Below are 25,070 nucleotides of genomic sequence, written 5' to 3'. Positions count from 1 at the left end.
GTGAATTAAATTAGTTTTTTCGAAAATATATATCTACTCACAAGCAGGTTAAACCTTTCCAAAAGTAAACAGTCGAATATTGTGTGGATTAAAGAAAACAATAACAATACTAAATATAGTAGGCTTAGTAATTTAAAAAAACAAAACAGGATTAACAAACTAATGACATGCTCATACTGCGGAGTGAATTGCAGACCATGTCCGTGCACAATTTCCTAATTTAATAATAATAATAATAATAATAATAATTTTTATTATAAGCCAAAAAAACAGGCCATACAGAACAGTATTCTTAATCACACTCCACAAGAAAAATAACATAAATATCAAATTTCACTCATTGATGTCTGCGCTTCATTTACATAATTACATAACTGCCTGATTGATCTTTTTACAGTCGTTTTCAGGATCCCCGGGAACTCCAAGTTACCACCCACAAAATACTTTTCCCTTAATATAGAAAGTTGCTGGCACTCGGTGAGAATATGGGCCACATCCTCAATACCTAGGTTACATCTGGGGCAAGAGTAATCCGCATTTGCATCTGGGGCCACCCTATTTCTTTCAAATACTCTTTTTCTATTTTTTAGTGGCAGGCAATTCGCTCGGATCCGAAACCAAGTCCTCAATGTCTCCCCCGGTAATCCTAGTTTAAAATAATATTCGAATCCAAATATCTCTTTTACATGGGAATAAAACTTCAATGTTTCAGATGTTTTAACTGCCTGGTTCCACATTTGTACTTCCTGTTTTTTTATTCTTTCTACAATCATACCCAAAAACGACTCACCCTGATCTGAGGGACCTAGCCCCTCATTCCAAATATATGATAATCCTAATCCATCTAAAACATTTTTTATTTGATACGGCCACGATCTTTTACGTTTCGACCGTAGTATCTCCACATAAGCTGCTTTTGCTAACCTATCTTCTGACAGACTTAAAACCTTTAGCCAGTACCGGATCATCTGTGCTAATCTACTCATTGTCAGCGAAAATATACCCAGGTCACCTTTTATAGCCTGATTGTGGGTCGTTACGTGAAGACCAATTAATCTCTTAAAGTGTTGCAGCTGAATTGATTCCAATTGTGGTGCCGGGTCATGCCCCCAAAGTTCAGCTCCGTAATGGATAGTAGGCAAAACTTTAGAATTAAAAACATATTTATGCATTTTTAAATCTTTTATACTTGAAAGCCTTGAATTACGTAAAATGGCAGCTGAAACTGCTTTCCCTCTCTTAATCATCTGTTTTACATGCTCTTTCCCTCCTCCTTTTGTTGAAAGTGTTACTCCCAAATATTTAAAATTTTCGCTCTCTTTTACTTTTTCGACTTTATAATAAAATTCTACTTTCTGATCATCATTATTCACACGAGTTCCTCTAAATACCACAATCTCAGTCTTTTTAATATTCAACACTAGTTTCTTTCTATCTAAATATTCTTCTAATATACTCAATAAGATTTGAAGCTCCTCTGGTGACTTGCCTATCAACACCGCGTCATCAGCAAAAAGCAACAGAGATAACGTCAGGTTCCCTAGTGACACTGAAGGGGCCCATACCTTTTTAAAATGGTCAACAATATCATTTATATACAACGTGAACAGCCTAGGCGAAATACTACTACCCTGTTTTACTCCTTTTCTAATTTCAAACGGTGACGATAATCCCTTCCCTAAAACTTTAACTATACCAAATGTGTTTCTAAACATATCAGCTAGTATCCTAACGAAAAGTCTTGGTAAACCTATCTTTAACAGTTCTAAGCACAGGAAAGTCCTATCAATACTGTCGAAGGCCTTTTCTAGATCTAAAAATGTAACGTACAACCTATTCTTCCCTTTTGCATATTTCTCTACAAGCGCCTGTAGTACTAAGACCCTATCAACAGCATTATATCCATCCCGAAATCCTGCCTGCTCCTCCTTCAAAATACTATACTTTTCTAACCAATGAGATAATCTAGCATCTAGTATTCTTTCTAATATTTTGTTAAGACTAGGTACTAAAGATATCGGTCGATAATTACTGTGATCCGCTGGGTCTCCCTTTTTGAATAGCGGCAAAATCAAGGATGTTTTCCTCAGCGATGGCCATTCTCCGGAAGCCAGAACTGAGTTGAAGATAGCCAAGAAGATGGGCATAAATAAAAGTTGGACTTGTTTCAAGAGCATTGTCGGGATTCCACCGCTACCAGGTGCTGATCCACCTTCCATGGCGCTTATACATTCTTCTATTTCTTCTTCCGATGCGGGTTTTATCATATCATAATCGTGTTCTTTCAGTGGGAAACTGGTCTCATTCTCTGTATTCAATAATTCGTCGCTGAACCAGCGGTCAAACGAATAGTCTTCATGAACCGCGTCATTGTAGTATGTAGGCCATGTTTTCGAGTCAGGTACTTTTGGCTGAGCTATGGAAAAACATTTTTTTATCATTCTCCAGAAAGACCGCGTATCACTCTTTTCATAAAACTGGATCAGATCCTCCTTACCTTTTTTAATAGCCAGTCTCTTCTTCTGATTTAAAAGGTGTTTATACTCCCGGCGAACATTTTTAAACCTTGTTACTAGTCGAAGCCTATTTTCCTCTATTTCCTCTTCCCTCAAAATCTCCATTTCATTAATCAATTCTAATTTTTTTTATTCTACATTCCTCATCAAAAAATTCTATATCCTTACAACCTCCTTTATTTCCTAGAACTGGGCCTGCTATTTCATGTAAAATCTCCGTGAACTCTTCTATCAATCTATCATGGTTATTTATCTTCTCTAAATCACTTAGCCTTATAGCTACATCATCCTCTGAAAACAGTTCACTTAATTTATCCTTTTCCTCTGTAGACCATTCCCTAGGTAGCTGCCGTCTAACATTATTATTAGAAATATGACAATCACTTGAAATATCCATCATTTGGGGTTCGCTCATTGATCTAATTTCTAAAAATACCTGTAAATGGTCCGATCCTACTAGCTTAAGCACATCCACATTAAGGTAATTCGGATCCCAGCGAATATCCACCAAAACATAATCAATTAAACTTGCTTTAGCCCCAGATACGCAGGTAAACTCACCCCGATTATTATCCTTTCCAAATCTTCCATTTCCAATCATCAAACCCGATTCTGCGCATAGTGTCAGCAACCTTCTACCCCATTGATTTATTCTTCTTTTTTCGTCCCTGCTAGCTCTGGGAATTCTGTAGACGGCTGGGACTGCTGACGGAATACCTGGAATTAACACATCATTTAATTCAACTTCATCACTAGTATAAGCATTAAAATCGCCCATTAATATCAATCTGTCATTTTCAAAATTAGCTCTTTTTTCATCTAATTCTTTTACCAACAAATTCCACGTATCTTCATTTCGGTACGAGCTATTTTGAGGCGGAATATAAATCGATCCTATTACAATACACAGTCCATCCCAACATTCTAATCTAATCCAAATAAGATTTTCTGATTTACTTTTCAGCTTTGTATAACTTTTGAAAGACTCATCTTTTATCAACACTACAATGCCTCCAAAATAACGATTGTTAGAAGCTAACTCTCGCGATACACTTTCCACATTAAAACTTCTTACTTTTGGAATTTCACTAGGGCAATGCCAGGTTTCAATTAATGGTACAAAGTCAAAGTTTGACAAATCACTTTCCACAGAACTTAACTTATTTTTTATACCCTCTACCTTCCAAGATACAAACTTCAGGGTTTGTGTATGGACTTGTTAATGCTATTGAGCTCCGTAATCACTCGGGGGAAAGCTAACCGGTAATAATCGTCGCCCCTAGGCCTATTAATACCCGTGTACTGCCAAGGCTGTTTTTTTTGTAGCTGCCTGAACGGGTGTGTGTTTTGTCTGTAAATTGGTGGCTGATTTCCTTCAGTAACTCGGCTTGTCGATGGCTCCTCATTTCTTTGCCGTACATTTCTAGCGGTGCGACTGTAAGTATTATCAACGGGGCTAATCTCGCTACTTTTACGACTTTTCCCTGTTCCTTTTGTTTTCGGCAAGTTGCTGTTTCTTTCAACTATCGTGTTCGTGTCACTTTCATTACCAGAACAGTCCGACTGATCTGAAGGGAAATTCTGGACTGAACTCTGGTTATTTTCATTCACATTAGCGGGATTTAAACCTCTGATCTCTGAGTTACTCTGTGCTGCATTAGGGGCCCTAATTGGGTTGCTTACCGTCATTTCTTTTATTTTTTGACATTCACGGTCGTATGTGTACGTTTTACCTTCAATGATAAGCCTATCGCCTTTGAGCCGCGCATTTTGGCCTTTTACTAGGGCTTGGGACAGCACTGGCTTAAAATTTTTTCTAGTCTCGCGTTGATACGTAGTGTAGTCCGGAGCAACCCCTACGCCGTTTTGTTTCAATACAAAATTATTCCTGAGAACCGTATTTCGTATTTCCAATTCATGCCACTTAACTATTACAGGGCCTGATCTCAGGCGGAAAGCATCCTTTATGTCCCTCCGAGAAAGCTGTAGGTTCGGGAGGCACCAGCTAAGAAACTCACAAAGCTCATCCTTCAAACTCGACTGGGATGGACCAGTCACAGGGAAATTGTAAAACACGAGGTTATAACGCTTTATTTCTGCCTCCAATGAGTCAATTTTCAGTGTAGAATCCCTGAGTTTGTTCCTCATTTCCGCTAGATCATTTGAAATTTCTGATTTTGTTGTATCTAGCTGTTTACTAAAACTATTCATTTTTGCCTCTATACCGGATAAGCTGTTTGATAGCTGAGGGATCAAATCAAGTTTGAAATTTATTTCACGCATAAACTGAGAAATAGCGTCGGGATCTGACGCATCCGGAAGTTGAGGTGGCTGAACCTGAGTCCCCTCCATTTCTGATTGCATATTCAAAATAATTAAGATTGCCTACCTTAATCTCTGCCAGCAATATTCTCCGGCAGTAGAGTTTATTCGTTGCGCAGTAGAGTTTTACCGGCCACATCAGCAAAAAGCTAGATCAAGTCTGAATTAGGATTTGTACTTTTTTTAATGCAGTGAATTAAATTAGTTTTTTCGAAAATATATATCTACTCACAAGCAGGTTAAACCTTTCCAAAAGTAAACAGTCGAATATTGTGTGGATTAAAGAAAACAATAACAATACTAAATATAGTAGGCTTAGTAATTTAAAAAAACAAAACAGGATTAACAAACTAATGACATGCTCATACTGCGGAGTGAATTGCAGACCATGTCCGTGCACAATTTCCTAATTTATTTCACAATATAGTGCGTTCCATATTAGCATGAAAGGTACACATGGCAGAGAACATAGGTGGTGAGTTCAGATTCTCTCCACTTCTCATATTATGGCTATGAATATTTCAACAACTATAGAATTTGCATTCAAGCGTTCCGGTAGTAATTTTATTTTATATTTATACATTAAAACTAATTTACATAACCGTGACATAGGATACCAAGGGTGTCAAAAAAAGGAAACCTGAGGATAGCAGCCTATTTGCGGTCTCTACCCCCCCCTGTGAGTGACTGATGACACATAATTCCCATTACTTAGGGAAAGTGTTTCTCAAACATCATAGTCGAGTGGTTAACCTTTCAGATCATTAACTAGTACTGCTACTATGAATAACTCACTGCAGCGTCAAGCCACCCGAGGCCACGTCAAGCCACCAGCTGCGCCCACTCCTTGTCTACTCCAACCTGTTCAAGATTTGCTCTTTAACCCCTCCCATGAAGACCTCTTTCGGTGACGACCTGCTTTTTTTGGACCAAGATAAATGGCCGAAAATCACCATCTTTGGCAGTTTGCCATCTTTCAACCGTAAAACATACCCTAGCCATATTAATCTTATTATTATACCATATTTATATCATTTGTATTATTGTATTATTTATGTTATTATTATGTATATTTATATGATATTAATAGCAATACTTCCTTCATTGTCCTTCTATGGACCTTTCCTCTTGCCAACAAAACAAATTTGTCAAATGTGTCATTTTTGCCATCCGTTGTTGCCATTAATAATTGGGACTTCGTGGTTCCCGCCAATCTCATTTCTGATTCACTTTGAGTAACTCCGAATTTTTCATGAATAAAATAAAAAATAACACCTTTTTAGCAAAGAAATTGGCCTAATTTCAATGAAAAACATAAGAAAAGCCAAAAAAAAACGTGAATACTTGATCAGAATCAAACAAGGTATCTTGAGCAAAGATGAAAACAAAAAAGACCGGAATAGAAAGAACAGCAAAAAAGTTGAGAACATAGAGTCTGGAACACGATGAGAAGATAAAACCGGAAAAAAACTAAAATGGAATATTGAAAATTATTAAAATTAAAATAAAGTAATATAAAAGCAAAATGGTTTACAGTAATTTCTGCTTGTTTTAGATCTGACATCTTCCGTTCAATTGTTGGCAAAGAGCATGGAAAATTAATTATTCTTAGGTAACTGAACCAATGTCTTCTAGCTTTACCCAGCAAAGTCATAACCATAAAAACCTAAGTTCAATTTTTTTTTTTAATCTTCGTATTCCCGTTTTTTTTTAAATCTTCGTATTCCTTTTTTGTTTTGGTTTAAATGAGGTTAGAGCTAAAAGAATTTCTTTTACGGAAATGGTACAATTGATAAATGTGTGGATTAGGTCTTTTTTTTAACTTGTCGATGTTCTGTAGACTAACCTTGCCTGACTACTACGTAATCAGTAGTATAAAAAAAAATATTCTTCTTACTATCATAGAATATTATGTTCTCCATTAATAAGCTTATACCTATAATTAGTATACACGTTTTAGTGGACAAAACCTTGTTTTAAATTATATCTAAATCTGCGGAATAACGCTGCATCGCCAGTGGCACTGATAGATATCTAAATAAATATATCTAATTTATGCTCGTTTTTTAAGTTTCAAATTGGCTGTTTAATTTTCAGATATTTTTTTATTTAATTTATTTACATAAACATTAATTTATTATTTATTATGAATTTATTATTACATAAACATTAATTTATTTATTTACATAAAAACTAATTACAGAAATTTATTACTCAAACTAATTACAGGTCTATATGTATATAGGCCTACTAATTATTGAGAAAATCCAATTGTAATGTAATAGGTACTCAGTGTGTTTAGATTTATAATATTATTGCAACGATTTAGTTGATTTTGAATCATTAAACTTTAATCATTTAGAACCATTCTCTGAATAATCCCTGTATAATCATGAATCGAAATTGACGCAAAATATTTAAATATGGAAAGTCGAGGTGAGGAAGAAGATGTGAGAGGAGACAAGAATTCGACTTTTGGCACCTCAATAATTCAGATTGAAAACTATTAGATGACTTATATTTCCCCAAGACTTACGTAACTACCATTTTTTGATCAGAACGTATTTTGGGGTTTTTCTAGTTATCCAATTCCAAGAAAATTTGGTGTACAATCCATGACCAATTGCTGCTTTACCCTCGCATTTATCGCACCCCCTCGTACTATCAAATTACTTATGAGAGAATCTGCTCTTGAAGCTTGCTGAAGAAAAAATGAGAGAAAATAGCTCGAGGGCAAGGTCTGATATATTGATCTGAACAGTTAGGTATAGTAGTCCTACGTGTGCAATTTCCCTCATCAAATTCGAATTTGATGTTGTTCCATTCAATCTTGATAGGATTTGCGTCAATATGGATATACTATACCTTAATGGAATATGACTGAAACTATGAAGAACTGTATTTGTTCGTCGTTTTTTTTTTCTTTTTTTTCTGGTAGTGTTCTGTTAATTATTTTTTTTTCTATGGATTTATACAATAAGCTAGGTTAATTTTATGGTTTATATGGTAATTTGTGTACGGTATCCGGTTACCGAAGAACCGACCCGGCTACTGAAGTTTTACCAGTGACATTAATCGACCCGATGGCGAAAAGTCTTCTTCGTTTTTACAGTGCAGTCACGATAATGTTTCTCAAAAATTGGATTAACACAAAACGGCAAAAATAAGTTTTAATGGAGTTCTTTACTTTTCTTTGAAAAACTTATTTTGTGGAAAAGTTTTTTTTTAATTAATTGAAGTAAAATCGAACAGAGTCATGGGCGGATCCAGGATTTTTTTTGGGGGGGGGGGCAAAATAGGTTGTTTCGATAAACTTGCGTTAGGAGCAAGTTTAATTAACGCAAACTTGTGTTAAGTAAGTAAATTAAACTACTTCAGACTATGTTATACATACTCATGGGCGTAGAGAGGGGGGGGAGGCAGCTGCCCCTAGACCTTCAAATTTACATTAGATATGGCTGAAAAAGCAGATGGTTTGGAAAAAGCAGTTGATAAAACTCCATCACACTATCGACTGCCCCCCCCCCCTTGATAATATGCTGCCTATTGCTGCCTACACCCTTGTACATACTATAATCACAAGTTCCCAATAATAAGAGGATTTATAATTCGTAGATTAGATTTAATATCTAAACTACGAATTCGATATTAAACACTGTTAATCTGAAATAAATATGGATTGAGAGACAAACTCTGAACTTAGTCTTATGGAAATAATAAACATAGCTTGAAAAAGAAGATGTAATTGTTGTTTATTGCGCAAGTTTATTACGTAATTATTGTTATTGCGTAAGTCTGCAAAATTCGATCAAGAAACGATCACAGAATCGTTTCTTGCGTAAGTTTGCATAATTCGATCACAGAAACGGTTCAGTTTTCTTTAGTATATCTTTGCCTTTATATTCTTTTTTTTTCTGTGGATTTATGCAATAAGCTAGGTTAATCTTATGGTTTATATGGTAATTTGTGTACGGTATCCGGTTACCGAAGAACCGACCCGGTTACTGAAGTTTTACCAGTGACACTAATCGACCCGATGGCGAAAAGTCTTCTTCGTTTTTACAGTGCAGTCAGGATAATGTTTCTCAAAAATTGGATTAATGCAAAACAGCAAAAAATAAGTTTTGGCCTTTATTGTTAAAAAGAAAAATCGATTTTTGCATTCTTTTGTTTTTTTTATTCTTTCTTTATTTTCTATTTTACCAAAAAAAGTAAATTAAAATAAATGGTTTTTCCGTTACGTTTCCAATATACACATATTTTTTCTAAATATACTATTAAATTTAATACACCTAATAATAAAAATATTAATAAAACATATAAATAATTAATAAGAAATTAAATAACTACCAGCAGTAAAATATTGATATTCAAAACAGTAAAATACTGAAAACGTCGGAAAAAATCAGTGTTACAATGTTTTTAAAATACACATCTACACAAGTTAAATCTATTCTATAAATAACTGTAACTGTAACTATAAAAACTGCGATATTTTACTTTCATTGGTCAAAAAATATTAATATTCAATATTAATATTAAAATAGAATGTTAAAATAGAATGTTAAAGAATATTAAAATATTAATATTCAAAACAGTAAAATACTGAAAAACGTCGGAAAAAAGCAGTGTTACAATGTTTTTAAAATACACATCTACACAAGTTAAATCTAATCTATAAATAACTGTAACTGTAACTATAAAAACTGAGATATTTTACTTTCATTGTTCAAAAAATATTAATATTCAGTATTAATATTAAAATAGAATATTAAAAGAGAATATTAAAGAATATTAAAATATTTTTATTCAAAACAGTAAAATACTGGAAAGTGTCGGAACAAAGCAGTGTTACAATGTCTTTAAAATACACATCTACACAAGTTAAATCTACTCTATAAATAATTGTAACTGTGATACATTACTTTCATTGGTAAAAAAATATTAATATTCAATATTAATATTAAAATAGAATATAAAAATAGAATATTAAAATAGAATATTAAAGAATATTAAAATATTAATACTCAAAACAGTAAAATACTGAAAAACGTCGGAAAAAAGCAGTGTTACAATGTCTTTAAAATACACATCTACACAAGTTAAATCTACTCTATAAATAACTGTAACTAACTATAAAAACTGTGATATTTTACTTTCATTGGTCAAAAATATTAATATTCAATATTAATTTTAAAATAGAATATTAAAATAGAATATTAAAGAATGTTAAAACATTGATATTCAAAACAGTAAAATACTGAAAAACGTCGGAAAAAAGCAGTGTTACAATGTCTTTAAAATACACATCTACACAAGTTAAATCTACTCTATAAATAACTGTAACTAACTATAAAAACTGTGATATTTTACTTTCATTGGTCAAAAATATTAATATTCAATATTAATTTTAAAATAGAATATTAAAATAGAATATTAAAGAATGTTAAAACATTGATATTCAAAACAGTAAAATACTGAAAAACGTCGGAAAAAAGCAGTGTTACAATGTTTTTAAAATACACATCTACACAAGTTAAATCTAATCTATAAATAACTGTAACTAACTATAAAAACTGTGATATTTTACTTTCATTGGTCAAAAATATTAATATTCAATATTAATTTTAAAATAGAATATTAAAATAGAATATTAAAGAATGTTAAAACATTGATATTCAAAACAGTAAAATACTGAAAAACGTCGGAAAAAAGCAGTGTTACAATGTCTTTAAAATACACATCTACACAAGTTAAATCTACTCTATAAATAACTGTAACTAACTATAAAAACTGTGATATTTTACTTTCATTGGTCAAAAATATTAATATTCAATATTAATTTTAAAATAGAATATTAAAATAGAATATTAAAGAATGTTAAAACATTGATATTCAAAACAGTAAAATACTGAAAAACGTCGGAAAAAAGCAGTGTTACAATGTTTTTAAAATACACATCTACACAAGTTAAATCTAATCTATAAATAACTGTAACTAACTATAAAAACTGTGATATTTTACTTTCATTGGTCAAAAATATTAATATTCAATATTAATTTTAAAATAGAATATTAAAATAGAATATTAAAGAATATTAAAACATTGATATTCAAAACAGTAAAATACTGAAAAACGTCGGAAAAAAGCAGTGTTACAATGTTTTTAAAATACACATCTACACAAGTTAAATCTAATCTATAAATAACTGTAACTAACTATAAAAACTGTGATATTTTACTTTCATTGGTCAAAAATATTAATATTCAATATTAATTTTAAAATAGAATATTAAAATAGAATATTAAAGAATGTTAAAACATTGATATTCAAAACAGTAAAATACTGAAAAACGTCGGAAAAAAGCAGTGATACAATGTCTTTAAAATACACAGCTACACAAGTTAAATCTACTCTATAAAAACCTATAACTATAAAAACTGTGATATTTCACTTTCAATGGTCAAAAAATATTAATATTCAATATTAATATTAAAATAGAATATTAAAGAATATTAAAATATTAATATCCAAAACAGTAAAATACTGAAAAACGTCGGAAAAAAGCAGTGATACAATGTCTTTAAAATACACATCTACACAAGTTAAATCTACTCTATAAAAAGCTATAACTATAAAAACTGTGATATTTCACTTTCATTGGTCAAAAAATATTAGTATTCAGTATTAATATTAAAATATAATATTAAAATAGAATATTGAAGAATATTAAAATATTAATATTCAAAACAGTAAAATACTGAAAAACGTTGGAAAAAAGCAGTGTTACAATGTCTTTAACATACACATCTACACAAGTTAAATCTACTCTATAAATAACTGTAACTGTAACTATAAAAACTGTGATATTTTACTTTCATTGGTCAAACGTTATCGATTGCTAACTATTTAGTGTTAAGTTTGAAGCACGTGGAATTGTGTTCAACATATTACGAAATAAGTAGTCTACTTGACGTTATAGATTTTGAACATCCAAATTTCGAAATTAGCCTTAGATTTGCAACCAGCAGGCTCAGAAACTCTCAATCCTCACATAATAGTTTTGTCATATTGTCAAATATGACAATGTCAAATTGAGATTGATAATGTCAAATTGTAATAAATAAGTGTGTCTGTTGATAATTTCAGCCAAGATCTACCAATTTCTACTTTTTATGTTCGTATTCTAAAGTAAAGTTCTGATAAAAATGTTTTCTAAAGTAACCCTCAATTCTCACATAACAATTTTGTCATATTATCAAATATGACGATGTCAAATTGACATTGGTAATTTCAAATTTTAATAAATAAGTGTGTCTGTTGATAATTTCAGCCAAGCTCTACCGATTTCTACTTTTTACATTCGTATCTCAAAGTAAAGTTCTGATAAAAAATATTTCCTAAAGTAACCCTCAATCCTCACATAACAGTTTTGTCATATTGTCAAATATGATAATGTCAAATTGACATTGATAATGTCAAATTGTAATAAATAACGTGTCTAGTTGATAATTTCAGCCAAGCTCTACCGATTTCTACTTTTTATATTCGTATCTCAAAGTAAAGTTCTGAAAAAAAATATTTTCTAAAGTAACCCTCAATCCTCACATAACAGTTTTGTCATATTGTCAAACTATGACAATGTCAAATTGACATTCATAATGGCAAATTGTAATAAATAACGTGTGTCTGTTGATAATTTCAGCCAAGCTCTACCGATTTCTACTTTTACATTCGTATTTTAAAGTAAAGTTCTGATAAAAAATATTTCCTAAAGTAACCCTCAATCCTCACATAACAGTTTTGTCATATTGTCAAATATGATAATGTCAAATTGACATTGATAATGTCAAATTGTAATAAATAACGTGTCTGTTGATAATTCCAGCCAAGCTCTACCAATTTCTAATTTTTATATTCGTATTTTAAAGAAAAATTATGATAAAATATTTTCTAAAGTTTATTTTTTGAAATAGTGCACTTTTCCAAAAAAACTGCTATAAGTTTATTTACGATTATCTGGCAGCAATTTGCTTTATTTTTGGACCTTTTTTGTTTTTGCTGTATTGTTTTGCCACAAAGTCTTGGCTCATTGGAGTTTTGCTTTAAAAATAAATAAGTATAATAAATATGACATACACATGGGCGCCCATAAGCTGAATTCCAGGGGGGGTTAAACTTCGTCTAATTGCTATTTTTAATGCTATATAATAAAAATCTCAGAACAAAAATATAAAAATAAGGCAGCATCATTCAGCCAGGGGGGGGGCAGAGCCCCCCCTGCCCCCCCATATGGGCGCCCATGGACATACATATACTTTTATCTTTGTATGACTAGTTTAGAATAAATTTTATTTTCTTACAGATCAATATAAGTTGCAGAAAAAATATGTGAAGGGAGCTGAAGGAGCTGTAACTAAACCCAGAAAAAAGAAGTAAAGGATATCAATATAAGCAATTTTTATTTTGAAAAAAATAAAAATTTTCTAGCTATTATTGACTTGCTTTCAAATAAGATATTGTGCTATTTTAGTGTCCTCGTAAGCATAAGAAGTATTATCTTAGTTTTGTCGTGGATTTCCCATATTATTCAGTTTAATTCACTTTATATAATTGACCTAGACTTCCACTTACCTGATAATTTGCACTTTACTGAAAACAAAATACGTTTTAAATGTTTTTGCCTTTTTTAACTATAATAGATCAAAAATCATTAAGACTTTAAGGAGTAAATGGTAGTATATGTATATTAAACTGACAATCCACGTTCATTTGTTTTTGTTTTTCAGTAAAGTGCAAATTATGTTCTGGTCTTGAGAAGGCATGGGGGTTGTAAGTCCTTCTTATGTTAATTTCTGCTCGTTTTGAGTTGGACTTGGTTATTTATTGTAATTTATGTCCGTTTTATGTCCATTTATTTATTGATGATATCTGAGGTAGTTCTACGCTTGGAAGATTATTTGACTTTATTTCTGCTCATTTTTGGTTTAACGGAGCTCTTTACTTTTCTTTGAAAAACTTGTTTTGTGAAAAAAGTTTTTTTTAAATGGATGTTTAAAAAAAGCTTAAACACAAAGAGCAGAAATCAGACATGTACGGAGAATTTTTTTTGTTTGGGGGGGGGGGGGTATAAAAAATTATAGTTGATAATTGGAATAGGAATGGCTCAGAAATTGGGTTAAATTTAAGATTTTATGGTAATTTCTATTTTGAAAAAAATTCAAGCTATTATTGTCTTCAAGCTTATCAGCAAGATATGGGATGTGCCATCAGAAGATAAGGGCCGTTTTTAGCACTAAGATCTTACATCTAAGATCTCTCATCTTTCTGCAAAGATTATCGTTTTTTCAACTCATCTTTGTTCTAAGATCTTACAGCTCACTGATGCTAGCAAAAAGCACGAAATCTTTCTTTCTGCCATATAGAGCAATGATGAAGGAACTTTGATGATATACTCATCATTGTTCTCAGACCGCTGATCAGAGCAGAATGATGAAAGACGTTTGCACAAAAACGACCAAAGGTATAAGATCTTAGTTCAAAGACTTCACTTTTAAGCGTTTTCTGAATAAAGATTTAAGATCTTAGCACATTGAGGAGTGAAAAAACAGCCCTATAGGTTAATAAATAACAGTGTTTTGTCCTTATCTTGTTAAAGAAGACGAAATGGATTAAAGTTTTACTTAATTGACTGAAATATTCTCCCATCCTCGTCCCAGCGTCAAGAAAGCAGACACCATCCTCCTCCAGGATACCCAGTCTTGAACAACCGCCGTTACATCTTAAAATGTCACTCCTGCCTTGGTTCAGAGGTGGTGCCATCTATCAGATCATCTCATTCTTGGACAACCACCCGCTTGGTCGTTTACCACCCAGCGGCCACAAGCAAGGCCGTACCCAGATTTTTGTTAGGAGGGGGGGGGGTTACGCAACGAAATTTTTTTTGGGGAGAGGGGGGGGGGTACACCTAAAAACATATCAAATTTGTTTATGTCCATTCTTGTTACGTTTTTACGAGTCAGAAAAAATTTCGGGGGGGGGGGTTCAAACCTCCTTAACCTCCCCTCCCCTGGGTATGGCCTTGGCCACAAGGTTGAAGTCCTAGGGGCATGTGAAATTTGGCTTCTTGTGGCTTTCAGGGGAGGTGGCCATTCCATCTCCTGGCATTTGAAGGGCCTTCAAGCATCGTACGATCCCAAAAATAAAAATATTTTTTAAATTAAAATGAGAGGCAGAATAGAACTTATTGCTCTGATTCATATTAGATAATTTGTGGCAGAGCAGAGGGTAGTGAAGTGCTGTATCCTCAGAGGGAGAGAGCTGTGGTTATAATCAATGTGTTTTTGTTTTTTTTTATTAGATTTCGGACAGAGGATGCAATACAAAAATTACCCGATATCAGAAACATCATAAGTAACTTTAACTATGTGAGCACATGAATTAATAGATACTTAAGCCTAATTAAGCTATACTTAAGCTTAATTGGGAGTTGGTGACACTGTAAAAACATCAATCGAATCAAAATTTTCATTAAGAATGTAGAAACTGTAAAGAAGATGATCATTATCTTTAATTGGGGAGATTGTTGAGAACCAGCATCTAAGAGCCTCTCCTTAGGACTTTAATCCTCACTTGCCTTCAATGGCACGCAGAGTATCGACCAATAGAGGTTTGGTTGAACTAACCAAGGAGGTTTGGTTGAGCAGTATTTGCATACTAGCACCAGTGATGAAGCAGTATTTAAATACATCTATTTGAAATCCGTATTTAAATGCTTTTCATTTATTTCAAATACACTTCAACTACGTATTCAAGTACGTATTTCAAATATGTATTCAAGCACTTTTTTCCTGTATTTGAAATAAAAATTACTTTAACGCACAGCATCAAATACCATCCTATCATAACATAACACATTGCATTTGACTAGTAGAGTGTAGGTGGTTCCTGGCTACTTCAGAAGGGATTTCATATATTCTGCTTTTTGGAATAGCGGATAAGTTTGACTCTCGATAAAGCAAGATGGCGGAAATTGTAGTTCCAAAATTTCTTGACGTGAAATATTTCAAAATTAGGATAGTTCCTCTTAGAATGATTTTAGAATAGAATTAAGATGGTTTCATTGAGCGTCCAAGTTTCTCTTACACTTGAAGGCTAGTTATGTTAGCATAAGAGTTATAGGTACCCTACAGACTGTGTAAGTAATGAGTGACTCCGCCCAGTAGTAACTGAAACTCTAAAAATGGCGGTTAGATAACAATTAATAAATTCAAAGAATTGCCTTTTTATCCTGATTCAAAGTAAATTAAATAACAAAAAGTAAGTTTTTGAACGGAAAGCAAGGAGTAAGGCAACGCAACCCATCTTATATACATAATTGTTTCTGTTCGTTTTAAGTTTTTGTATTGCTCCTTATTTTCAGTTTAAAAACTTGTCGTTTTTTAATGTAATTTCTGATTGTTTTAAATAATTCAGGGAAATCCGGCTCTCCCTCCATGGAAAATTCCTTCCCCCTACGGAAAATCTCTCCATGGAGAGTTCTTTTCAGGTAAAATACCCCCCCCCCCTACCAGGAAAATTCCCCTAGACAATTATATTGTATCTGAAAATTACCCCTGAAAATTTCTTGCGGACGATTCCGGCTGAAAGTTTTTTTCTTAGCACACTTTGAAAAAAAACTTTAATTTCTGATTAAAGTCCCCCCTCGGTCTGATTAAAGACCCAGGCCTGAAATATCTCCCATCAGTGTAAAATTCTTCCTGCAAATATGGTCTCCCCTGCCCCCAGTAGAAAGTTGCTCCCGTAGGAAATTTCCCCTGGAAAATTTATCTCGTAGAAAACTCCTCTTGGAAAATTTTTCCCGTGGAAAGATGCTCTAAACGATTCTAACCTAGAACAAATTTCTCCCTGGACAATTCCCCTTAACATCTCTACATGTAAAATTGAGTCGGCAAAGAGAAAGTAACCAAAAGAAAAAAAAATTCCAGTTGGAATTCTGGCAAATTTTCCCAGTGTAAAACTTCCCTTCGAAAATTCCACCCCCGGAAACTTCCCTCGCCAAAGAAAACTATCCCCGTGGAAAAGTACCCAAGCAGAAATTCACCCCCCCCCCGGAAAATGTCTATACTTTCCAATAACATATACCATAGGTAAACAATGGGCAAATTTCATGGATTACATACCTTTCCCCAGGGGCTCGGAGAGGGGGGCACGTTATCCCTAAAAGCATAGTTACTGGGCTTTTCAACTATGCTGAACAAAATGGTTATCTCAAAATTTTGATTGGATGACTTTGTTGAAAAAATGGGGTAGGAGGGGGCTAGTGGCCCTCCAATTTTTCTGGTCAATTGAAAAGAGCACTAGAGCTTCTAATTTCTGTTTGAATGAGCTCTTTTCCGATATTCTAGGACTATTGGTTCTTATCACCTCTGGCAAAAACGAACAAAGCAAATGAACATGCATCCGTGATCTTTCTACGGGAGAAAAAAAATACAAAATTTGATGTTTATATAGATGGGAGCTTGAAACTTTTCAGTTTTCTCAGATACGCTGAATATGATTGTGGGATTTTCATTAATGTCACTTTTCGTTTAGGGGATGATCCCATCCCTTCTCAAAAATAAGGCGAATTTTCTCAGGCTCGTAGCTTTTGACAGGTAAAACTTAATTTAATGAATTTTATGTACTTGGAATCAGTATAATTAGCCAATACTTATGATATATAAATTAATATCAAAAGTTGGTTTTTTAGAGTTTCGATTACTATTGAGCCATGTCGCTCCTTAGCTGGAGCTCGTTACCATGAACTGTTTGATAAAATTCGTTAAGTTTAATCATACCCATCAAAAGCTATAAGCCTGAGAAAATTTGACTGATTTCTTAAAAAGACGGAAACACCTCTAACATTCAGGCAATTTCGATGAAAATTAGACCATCAGATTATGCATATGAGAGCCCTACCGTAGATGTTTCAAGCTTCCAAATTCAAAAATGTGAGATTTTTTCCCCAAAAGGAGGATCACAAATATATGTTTGCTTGTTTTCCCCGGGGGTGATATTATCGAACTAGTTGTCCTAGAAGACTGGGAGAGGGCTCATTTAATCGAAAATTCAAAGTTCTAGTGCCTTTTTTTCGTGATTAAAACGATTATGCAACGGGGAAATAGCATTTTATGCCTTTTTTAAGTGACAAACCTATTAGTTACCTCAAAGAGGAAAATTTACCATCAATTGATAATTCTGAGTAGGCCAATCAGGTTATGAATATAAAAACTTTGTATAATAAAATTTTGCAGTTACGAAATAAATTTGTTTCTTAACGAGTTTTCTTGTTTAAGTTTTTTTTATTATATGCAGTTTTTTTTTAGTTTTTAACATGTCAGAAATGATTTCGCGGAGTGGGAGTTTTTTTTTGTCTTGTAAATTTGTTTAATGGTATACCGTTTCAAGCACCAAAATATACTAGCCGAAGTAGCTCAGCTGAGAGAGCGTCAGATCGGAGAATGAAGGTCCCAAGTTTGATCTGTGGTTAAGTTTCGGCAATTTGGTTGTTATAATTATTCTTTTTTCTTTTTTGTTTTGTATCAGAAACTTTCTGACAAGAATCGTGGATGCAGCAGTTTCTGCAACCTACTAAAAGACGAACGCGTCCTATAGCACAAAAAATGACTCGAAGCCTTTGAATATGGTGTCAGATTGACAAAATCGTATCGATCTACTCTCTTTAAGAGAGCAAAAAAGGTAGAATTGCTGCTAAGACACTATAATGATTGTTGCATTTTATATAAGGAGCCAAGTAAGTCAAATATGGTACCAAAGTAGGATTACCCCTTAACACTTTCTGGAGGAGCTTGGTAGATCTGATATTGAACCCCCCCTCCTAGAGCCTCTAAGGGTAATTTATAGAGATAGGGGTGACCGTCGGACCTCTAGAGGTTCTGGGGAGGGGTGGTTGCTATCGGACCTGTCATAGCTCCCCTGGAAAGCGGGTAGCACTAAGGGGTAATATACTCACCATACCCCAAAATAGCAACTTTTCAAAAGATGTTTGTATTATATTGACTTTTAGTTTCTATATACCGTGGCTTGTTCTTTATTATTTTCAGCTATCTGTACAACCATCATACCGATGAAACTTGCATAATCGCCATTTTACCGTTAAAGTTTCTGAAGAACTAAAGCCATATGTCTACTGTATTAACATATCCCTTACCATTACTAGAACCTTAACCAAATAAAATGTACCTAGGAGTAATGTTCATATCTTATCGGCTTTCCATACCAGGCATCATAAACCAGCGTACAGGTGAAGAGTCATGCCGTTTCTTTTTTCAACACACCTTTTTTTAAATTTAAAATAAGACACCATATCTCCCCTATTTTTCCCTCAGTAAAAAGCTAATAGTTATCTTACATTGCTATAACATACCTCAGCTCATGCTGCTTTGCTCTTGCTGCTTTGTAAGCAAAAGTGATTGGGTCTGCCAGTATTTTGTGACAGCCTCAATCTTATTTGTGGCAACTAATTCGTAGTAATATCCGTTGCTCTTGACTTAACAAAACATTTATTATATTCCAAAAAAGGGGCATGTTTGATTATTATTCTCCAGAAGGGCTTGGAGTATTAACGTTAAACTTGAAAGAGAAATGCTGAGGAGGATGTTAAACAAATTCACAACAAACTATGTGCATGCTAGTTGTCAAAAGGCGTATCAATAATATTTAAGGAGCGGCTTAGGTTATTAAGTTTAAACTTTCTGGGTGTAATAGGAGGGGATGTTAAAAAGTGATTGAAGGGTAACAATTCTCCCCCTTGCCCTTGTTTGATCTTCTATCAAAACTGATCGATGTTTTTAAAAAAATGTTTTGTCCGAAATAGTCGAAAGGTCGATTAACAATACATCTAGGGAGGTTACCCCCCCCCCCCCCTCATATCTGAGACACGGATTGTCCCAACTGAAATCTTAACTGGTTGGGTTTTCTTTGTTACATAACTGGTCGGGTGGGATAAATAATTACCCCATAATTAAAATTACTTGCAAATAGAAAAAACTATTTCAGATAGGAGCTTGTAACTTAACTTTATGCAAATATCAAATAAAATATGTTCAACATAAAAATGAACCATCTAGATATAATCTAGGCACACTTCATTGTGGTGGTCCTTGTAATGACTCTTTTGGCAGATGCTGCAGAGCCTGGTCGTCTTCCGGTTAGTTGAATGAGGTCAGAGACTCCAGCATTAATTTGTGTGGCCCGAAGGTAAAACTTTAGTATCTGAACTACCTTTAGGCTTCATTCAAATAATATTGAACACTAACTTTTGAAGTTCTTGGGGAATGGATTTAATGGGCACTCTAACCATTAAATGATGCTTCGTAAGGAAAAGTCCCCAACTGCGAGAGGATCTTTTCGAGCTGAATCTATATTTCTTGACTTCTTATTGTGTTGACAAGTACTCTAGTGTTTATACCTTTACTACCCAGCATTGAAGAGAAAATTGCAAGTGACCAGTGCTGAAAGTGAAGACTCCAATTCCAAAGAAAGGTAAACTCGCTACCCAGTGGTAAACTTGTCCTTCCGCTCTATAACAGTGGCTATTACCTTCTGTAAGCTTTTAGAGCTTCTATTCATTGACCATCTGAACGCAAAATGCTATTTTCCTCCTTACCAATTTGGATTCCAGCCACGTCTTGGTTGTGCCCACGCTTTGTCGGTTGTCGAAACGCATTGATGGATGCTGATGCATCACGTGAAACTCTCGTGTTGGCTGGGCATGATGTCCGTAAAGCGTTCGACTCTCTCATTCACGCCAGTATGCTACTCCGTGCAGCAAAACGTGGAGTGAGCCCCTCATATATCAGAGCCCTTCAAGACATGTATTATCGTCTTAAAGTTCGCCTAATACTTCATCCATTAGCTAAAGTTGACGGCTCTCAAGTCTACGTACCAACCCCTAATATTTTTGTCAATGTCAAAAAAGGTACCCGTAAAGGTGCTGTTTCTTCCCCTTCACTCTTGAATAATGGAGTTCTTGATGCACAGTCAGCTGTTCCCACATCATTCATCTTTGCCGGTCTTGATTTATCCCTCTTATGTTATGCAGAGGACATTCTGAATTTGATCTGCACTATCCAGCGCATAAGAGAGATTATCGCAACGCTACAATCTGAGTATGCAAAACTAGGTCTTCAGTTCAATGCTGAAAAGTCCGAAGTTGTATTCTTCAACTGGATGCAAGTGTCGCCTAGGGATATTCCACTTGAAAATAGAAGGATTAAGCCAGTAGATCATACCACCCATCTTGGTCTTCCAATTGGTTTGTCAGTAATGCACACGCGACAACTATTAATTGCTCACATTGAGCGTAGAGTTGGGTTATCATATGCTTCTTTTGTAACTAATAAGTTACGGTTCAACCGCCATCTTCTCTCAAAACTTTTTTTAGCTCTGTCGCTCTGCCACATTATCTGTACACATCACCGTTTTGGAAAATGCTCGCGAAAATGACGGGCAATTCTTATCTAATTAGAAAATTCAGCCTTTCTGACCCCATTATAGTTGTGGGATAGCAAATTCGGGCTTATAATTCCCGTTTACAGAAGTTGAACCATCCCTGGTCGTCAGTACTGGTCCAGCAGTTAAGATGTATTTGCTGTGTTTTTTTTAAAGTGTTTGTTTTTACGCTCAGTGTAACTGTTGCAGTTTTTAAACTGATTGATGATTCTCTTTTCGTATGAGTCCAATTTAAGTGACGCTGGTTGTTCTAAATTTTGGTGTTAATTCTTCTTTGATAATATATTGCGTATATTACTAATAATTTAATTGTTTATTAATTATCGGTTCTTTTAAGCCTATTGCTCTAATTAAAGTTGTAAAAGGATCCGTGATCGAATAATTTTCTTGTTTCTGTTATTTATGTATATCGGAGTAATTGAATCATTTGTTGAGAGTGATCTGAGTTCAAGACCAGCGGGCGAAAGTGTCGTTTAATTGCTTTTACCGTTTCTAGTCATATTTGCACTAGTTGATATGATTATCTAAACCCCATGTATAACTCCTAAGTTTATGTGTATTATTTTTTTTTTGGCTTTTTGCTCCATCTTTTCTTTTTTTGTATGAAGGGTTTTCCAATAAATAATAATAATTATAATATTTCTCATCTAAATTGTTAACACCAGATCTATTTGCGTTATAAAACTCGAATCTCTCTAGTTTTTCTGAGCTTGTATCTATCGTGTTTATGTTGTGTATTTAAGAGACCAAAGCCATTACATTGTTCTTCTTAATCACACGCGATACAATAGTCTTCTTTTGAGCAAAACCGAAGATCAAGGAACCTGGCTTGTTCTTGTTCTTCCTGAGAGTTCCAAGGTAGATAATGTTCTGTCTGTTCAGATCGTCAACCAACTCAATCGATGGAAATTTTGTATGTGGTGATGTTCCTGTTCGTGCCCCATCTAGAACAGTCCATGAACATTTTGAAAACTCCATCTAGTCAAAGCAGACTCATAAAGGCTCTTATTTTGATATGGTCTACAAGCCTTATAATCCAGCTCTTCTCGAATTGACTGATTTTGAACTCGGCTTGACACAGATCAATCTTTTTGTTGGTATGCTTCAAAATTACTGCGGTCATCAAACAGTTCGTGGTAACGAACTGTAAGTAAGGAGCGACCCGGTTCAATGGTAACCGAAACTCTAAAAAACGGTGTTTGATACCAATAGGTACATCAAAAGAATCAGCTTTCAATGCTGATTTCAAATATATAACTTTCATCAAGTTTAGTCCTACCCATCAAAAGTTACGCGCCTGAGAAAATTTGGCTGATTTTAGAAAAAAGAGGGAAAAACCCCCTAAAAGCTATATAACCTTAATGAAAATCACACCATCATATTCAGCGTATCAGAGAACCCTACTCTAGAGGTTTCAAGCTCCTATCTACAAAAATGTGGAATTTTGCATTTTTTGCCAGAAGAAAGATCACGGATGCGTGTTTATTTATTTTTTTTTCCCAGGGGTTATCGTATTGACCCAGTGGTCCTTGAATATTGTGGGAGGACTCATTGGATCAGAAATTAAAATTTCTAGTGCCTTTTTAAGTGACCAAAAAATGGAGGGCAACTAGGCCCCTTCCCACGCTCAGTTTTTTCCCAAAGTTACCTGATCATAATTTTTGAGAGTGCTCTTTCGCTTAACATGACAGAAGATATGCGAAATAGGCCGTTTAGCATAAATCAATTCTTTGAATTTCCCGGGGGGAGGGCTAAAAACCATAGAATTTACCCACTACTGACACGCCGTAATGATTATTAGAATACATACAGAATTTATCAGGGGGATTTTTCTGGTAGTAGGGGGATGGGTGGGTTGGGGGTTATGTGGGATGATCTTGCCATGAAGGAAGTTTTCATTGGGGAAGGGACATTGCAATGAAGAGGGCGCCGGATTTTCCAGCATTATTTTAAAAAAAGATCAGAAATTAAATATAAAAAAACAAGTTTTCCAACTGAAAATAAGGAGTAACATCAAAACTTAAAACGAACAGAAAATATTACGTGTATGATTAGGTTCACCCCCTAGTCAGTACCTCACTCTTTAAGCCAAAGATTTCTTAGTACTTTCATAAGAGCTATTTATTCTAAATAACGGCCTTTGAGATTAAGGGTCATTTTTAAAGAATTGGAACAAAATTTGAACTTTAGCTTAAAGAGCGAGGTATTGAATAGTAGGCGAACCCCCTAATATACGTATTAAAAATATAATAATGTAGAAGTTCGTTACGTAAGTTAATTCGTAAGTTACGTATATTTATTACTAATAAAAACGTTCGTAAATAAAATTAAACAAGTTTCGGGAAAGCCATTTATCCAAATAAAACTAAAATTAATATGCAAGTTTTTCAATTATTCATGTACGGTGACCTAAAATCCAAACCTGCATCAATTCAAAAACGTTCAAAAATTAAATGAAAAACAAGTTTTTTTAACTGAAAGTAAGGAACGACGTTAAAACTTAAAACGAACAGAAATTATTCCGTATATGAAAGGGGCTGTCCCCTCCTCAACGCCTCGCTCTTTATATATATATATATATATATATATATATATATATATATATATATATATATATATATATATATATATATATATATATATATATATATATATATATATATATATATATATATATATATATATATATATATATATATATATATATATATATATATATATATATATATATATATATATATATTATTTTCTCCAAACCAGTAAGAAGAATGAACTCTTGCTCAAGTTGCATATATAGAAATCTTGACATAAGGAAGACTTAGAAAAATCCCAAGATTTTGGGAAGGACCTCTGCATCTGCTAGAATGGATTTTCTTATGAGACTTTGAAAGTAGAAATTCTCAACAATTTTTTGGCATTTGAAACAAGAAGGACAATATGATACAAGTATAATCTCTCTTTGACCCACCCGCCTCGCCCCTCTTAGAGCGAAAAAATGAAAATGGATGCTTCTTACTGAAAATGTCAGAAATCATATGAAGATTCTTAAGAACGGAGAGTTTTTCAGGGATGATCCCCTTGCTATTCTTCTATGCTCATGACCCTGTACTTGGTTGGTTCACTAGGGATATTATTGTAATTCCAACGAATTTATTTTTAGCACCGTCAAATAAACGGTGAGAACCAAGAAAAAAGTGAAAAAGCTTAACACATTTTGTTTAATAGCTAATCAAGTAATCCTATATTAATCCAGTAATCCAGAAATACATATATTTAAACAATCCAATTGATTTTCCAGGAAATTTCAAAGGGTGAACCAGCGCTGTGAACAGGCACTTACGTCGGAATTTTTTTTTCCGGGGGGGGGAGGAGGGGCAAATCCTTCAAACCCATTATTCTGTGAGAAAAATCCGAAAGTTATAGGAAAATAAAAAAAAAATCGCGAGAATTCAGGGAGGGACAGGCCCCCTCCCTGCGTACGTCCCTGGCTGTAAACATTCGTCTTGTGAATGACAACAACGGATTATTGGCCATATAGTCTGTTGATTAATAGTACCTGGGGAAAAGTTCCTTGCCTGGGAAAAATTAGTCCGTGGGTCTTGTTTAGTTCTACTCAGTTTTAAATTATTTCACGGGATAATGTTTCTCTCCTAATTCAAATATCTATTTATCTAATGATGACCAAAATAACTCGTTGAATATTTTCCGAAGCAGTCT

At 33.8% G+C, this 25,070-nt stretch overlaps 1 protein-coding gene across 1 annotated transcript in view; it reads left to right on the top strand.

Moving 5' to 3' along the window:
- eIF2D (eukaryotic translation initiation factor 2D) overlaps positions 1–13,331 on the top strand; it is a 34,716-nt gene extending 21,385 nt beyond the window's left edge. Inside the window, exon 6 of the mRNA XM_089102217.1 lies at positions 13,204–13,331. Coding sequence (XP_088958343.1) covers positions 13,204–13,277 — 74 coding nt within the window. The 3' untranslated portion in view covers positions 13,278–13,331. The remainder of the gene's footprint in view (positions 1–13,203) is intronic.
- Positions 13,332–25,070: the final 11,739 nt, after the last annotated feature.

The sequence above is a fragment of the Artemia sp. Qi Xiang Cuo genome, chromosome 16 (assembly GCF_049724085.1).
Source record: "Artemia sp. Qi Xiang Cuo chromosome 16, ASM4972408v1, whole genome shotgun sequence".
NCBI lineage: Eukaryota > Metazoa > Arthropoda > Branchiopoda > Anostraca > Artemiidae > Artemia > Artemia sp. Qi Xiang Cuo.
The sequence above is the reverse complement of the archived record's forward strand: the minus strand, read 5'-3'. Positions and strand labels throughout refer to the sequence as shown.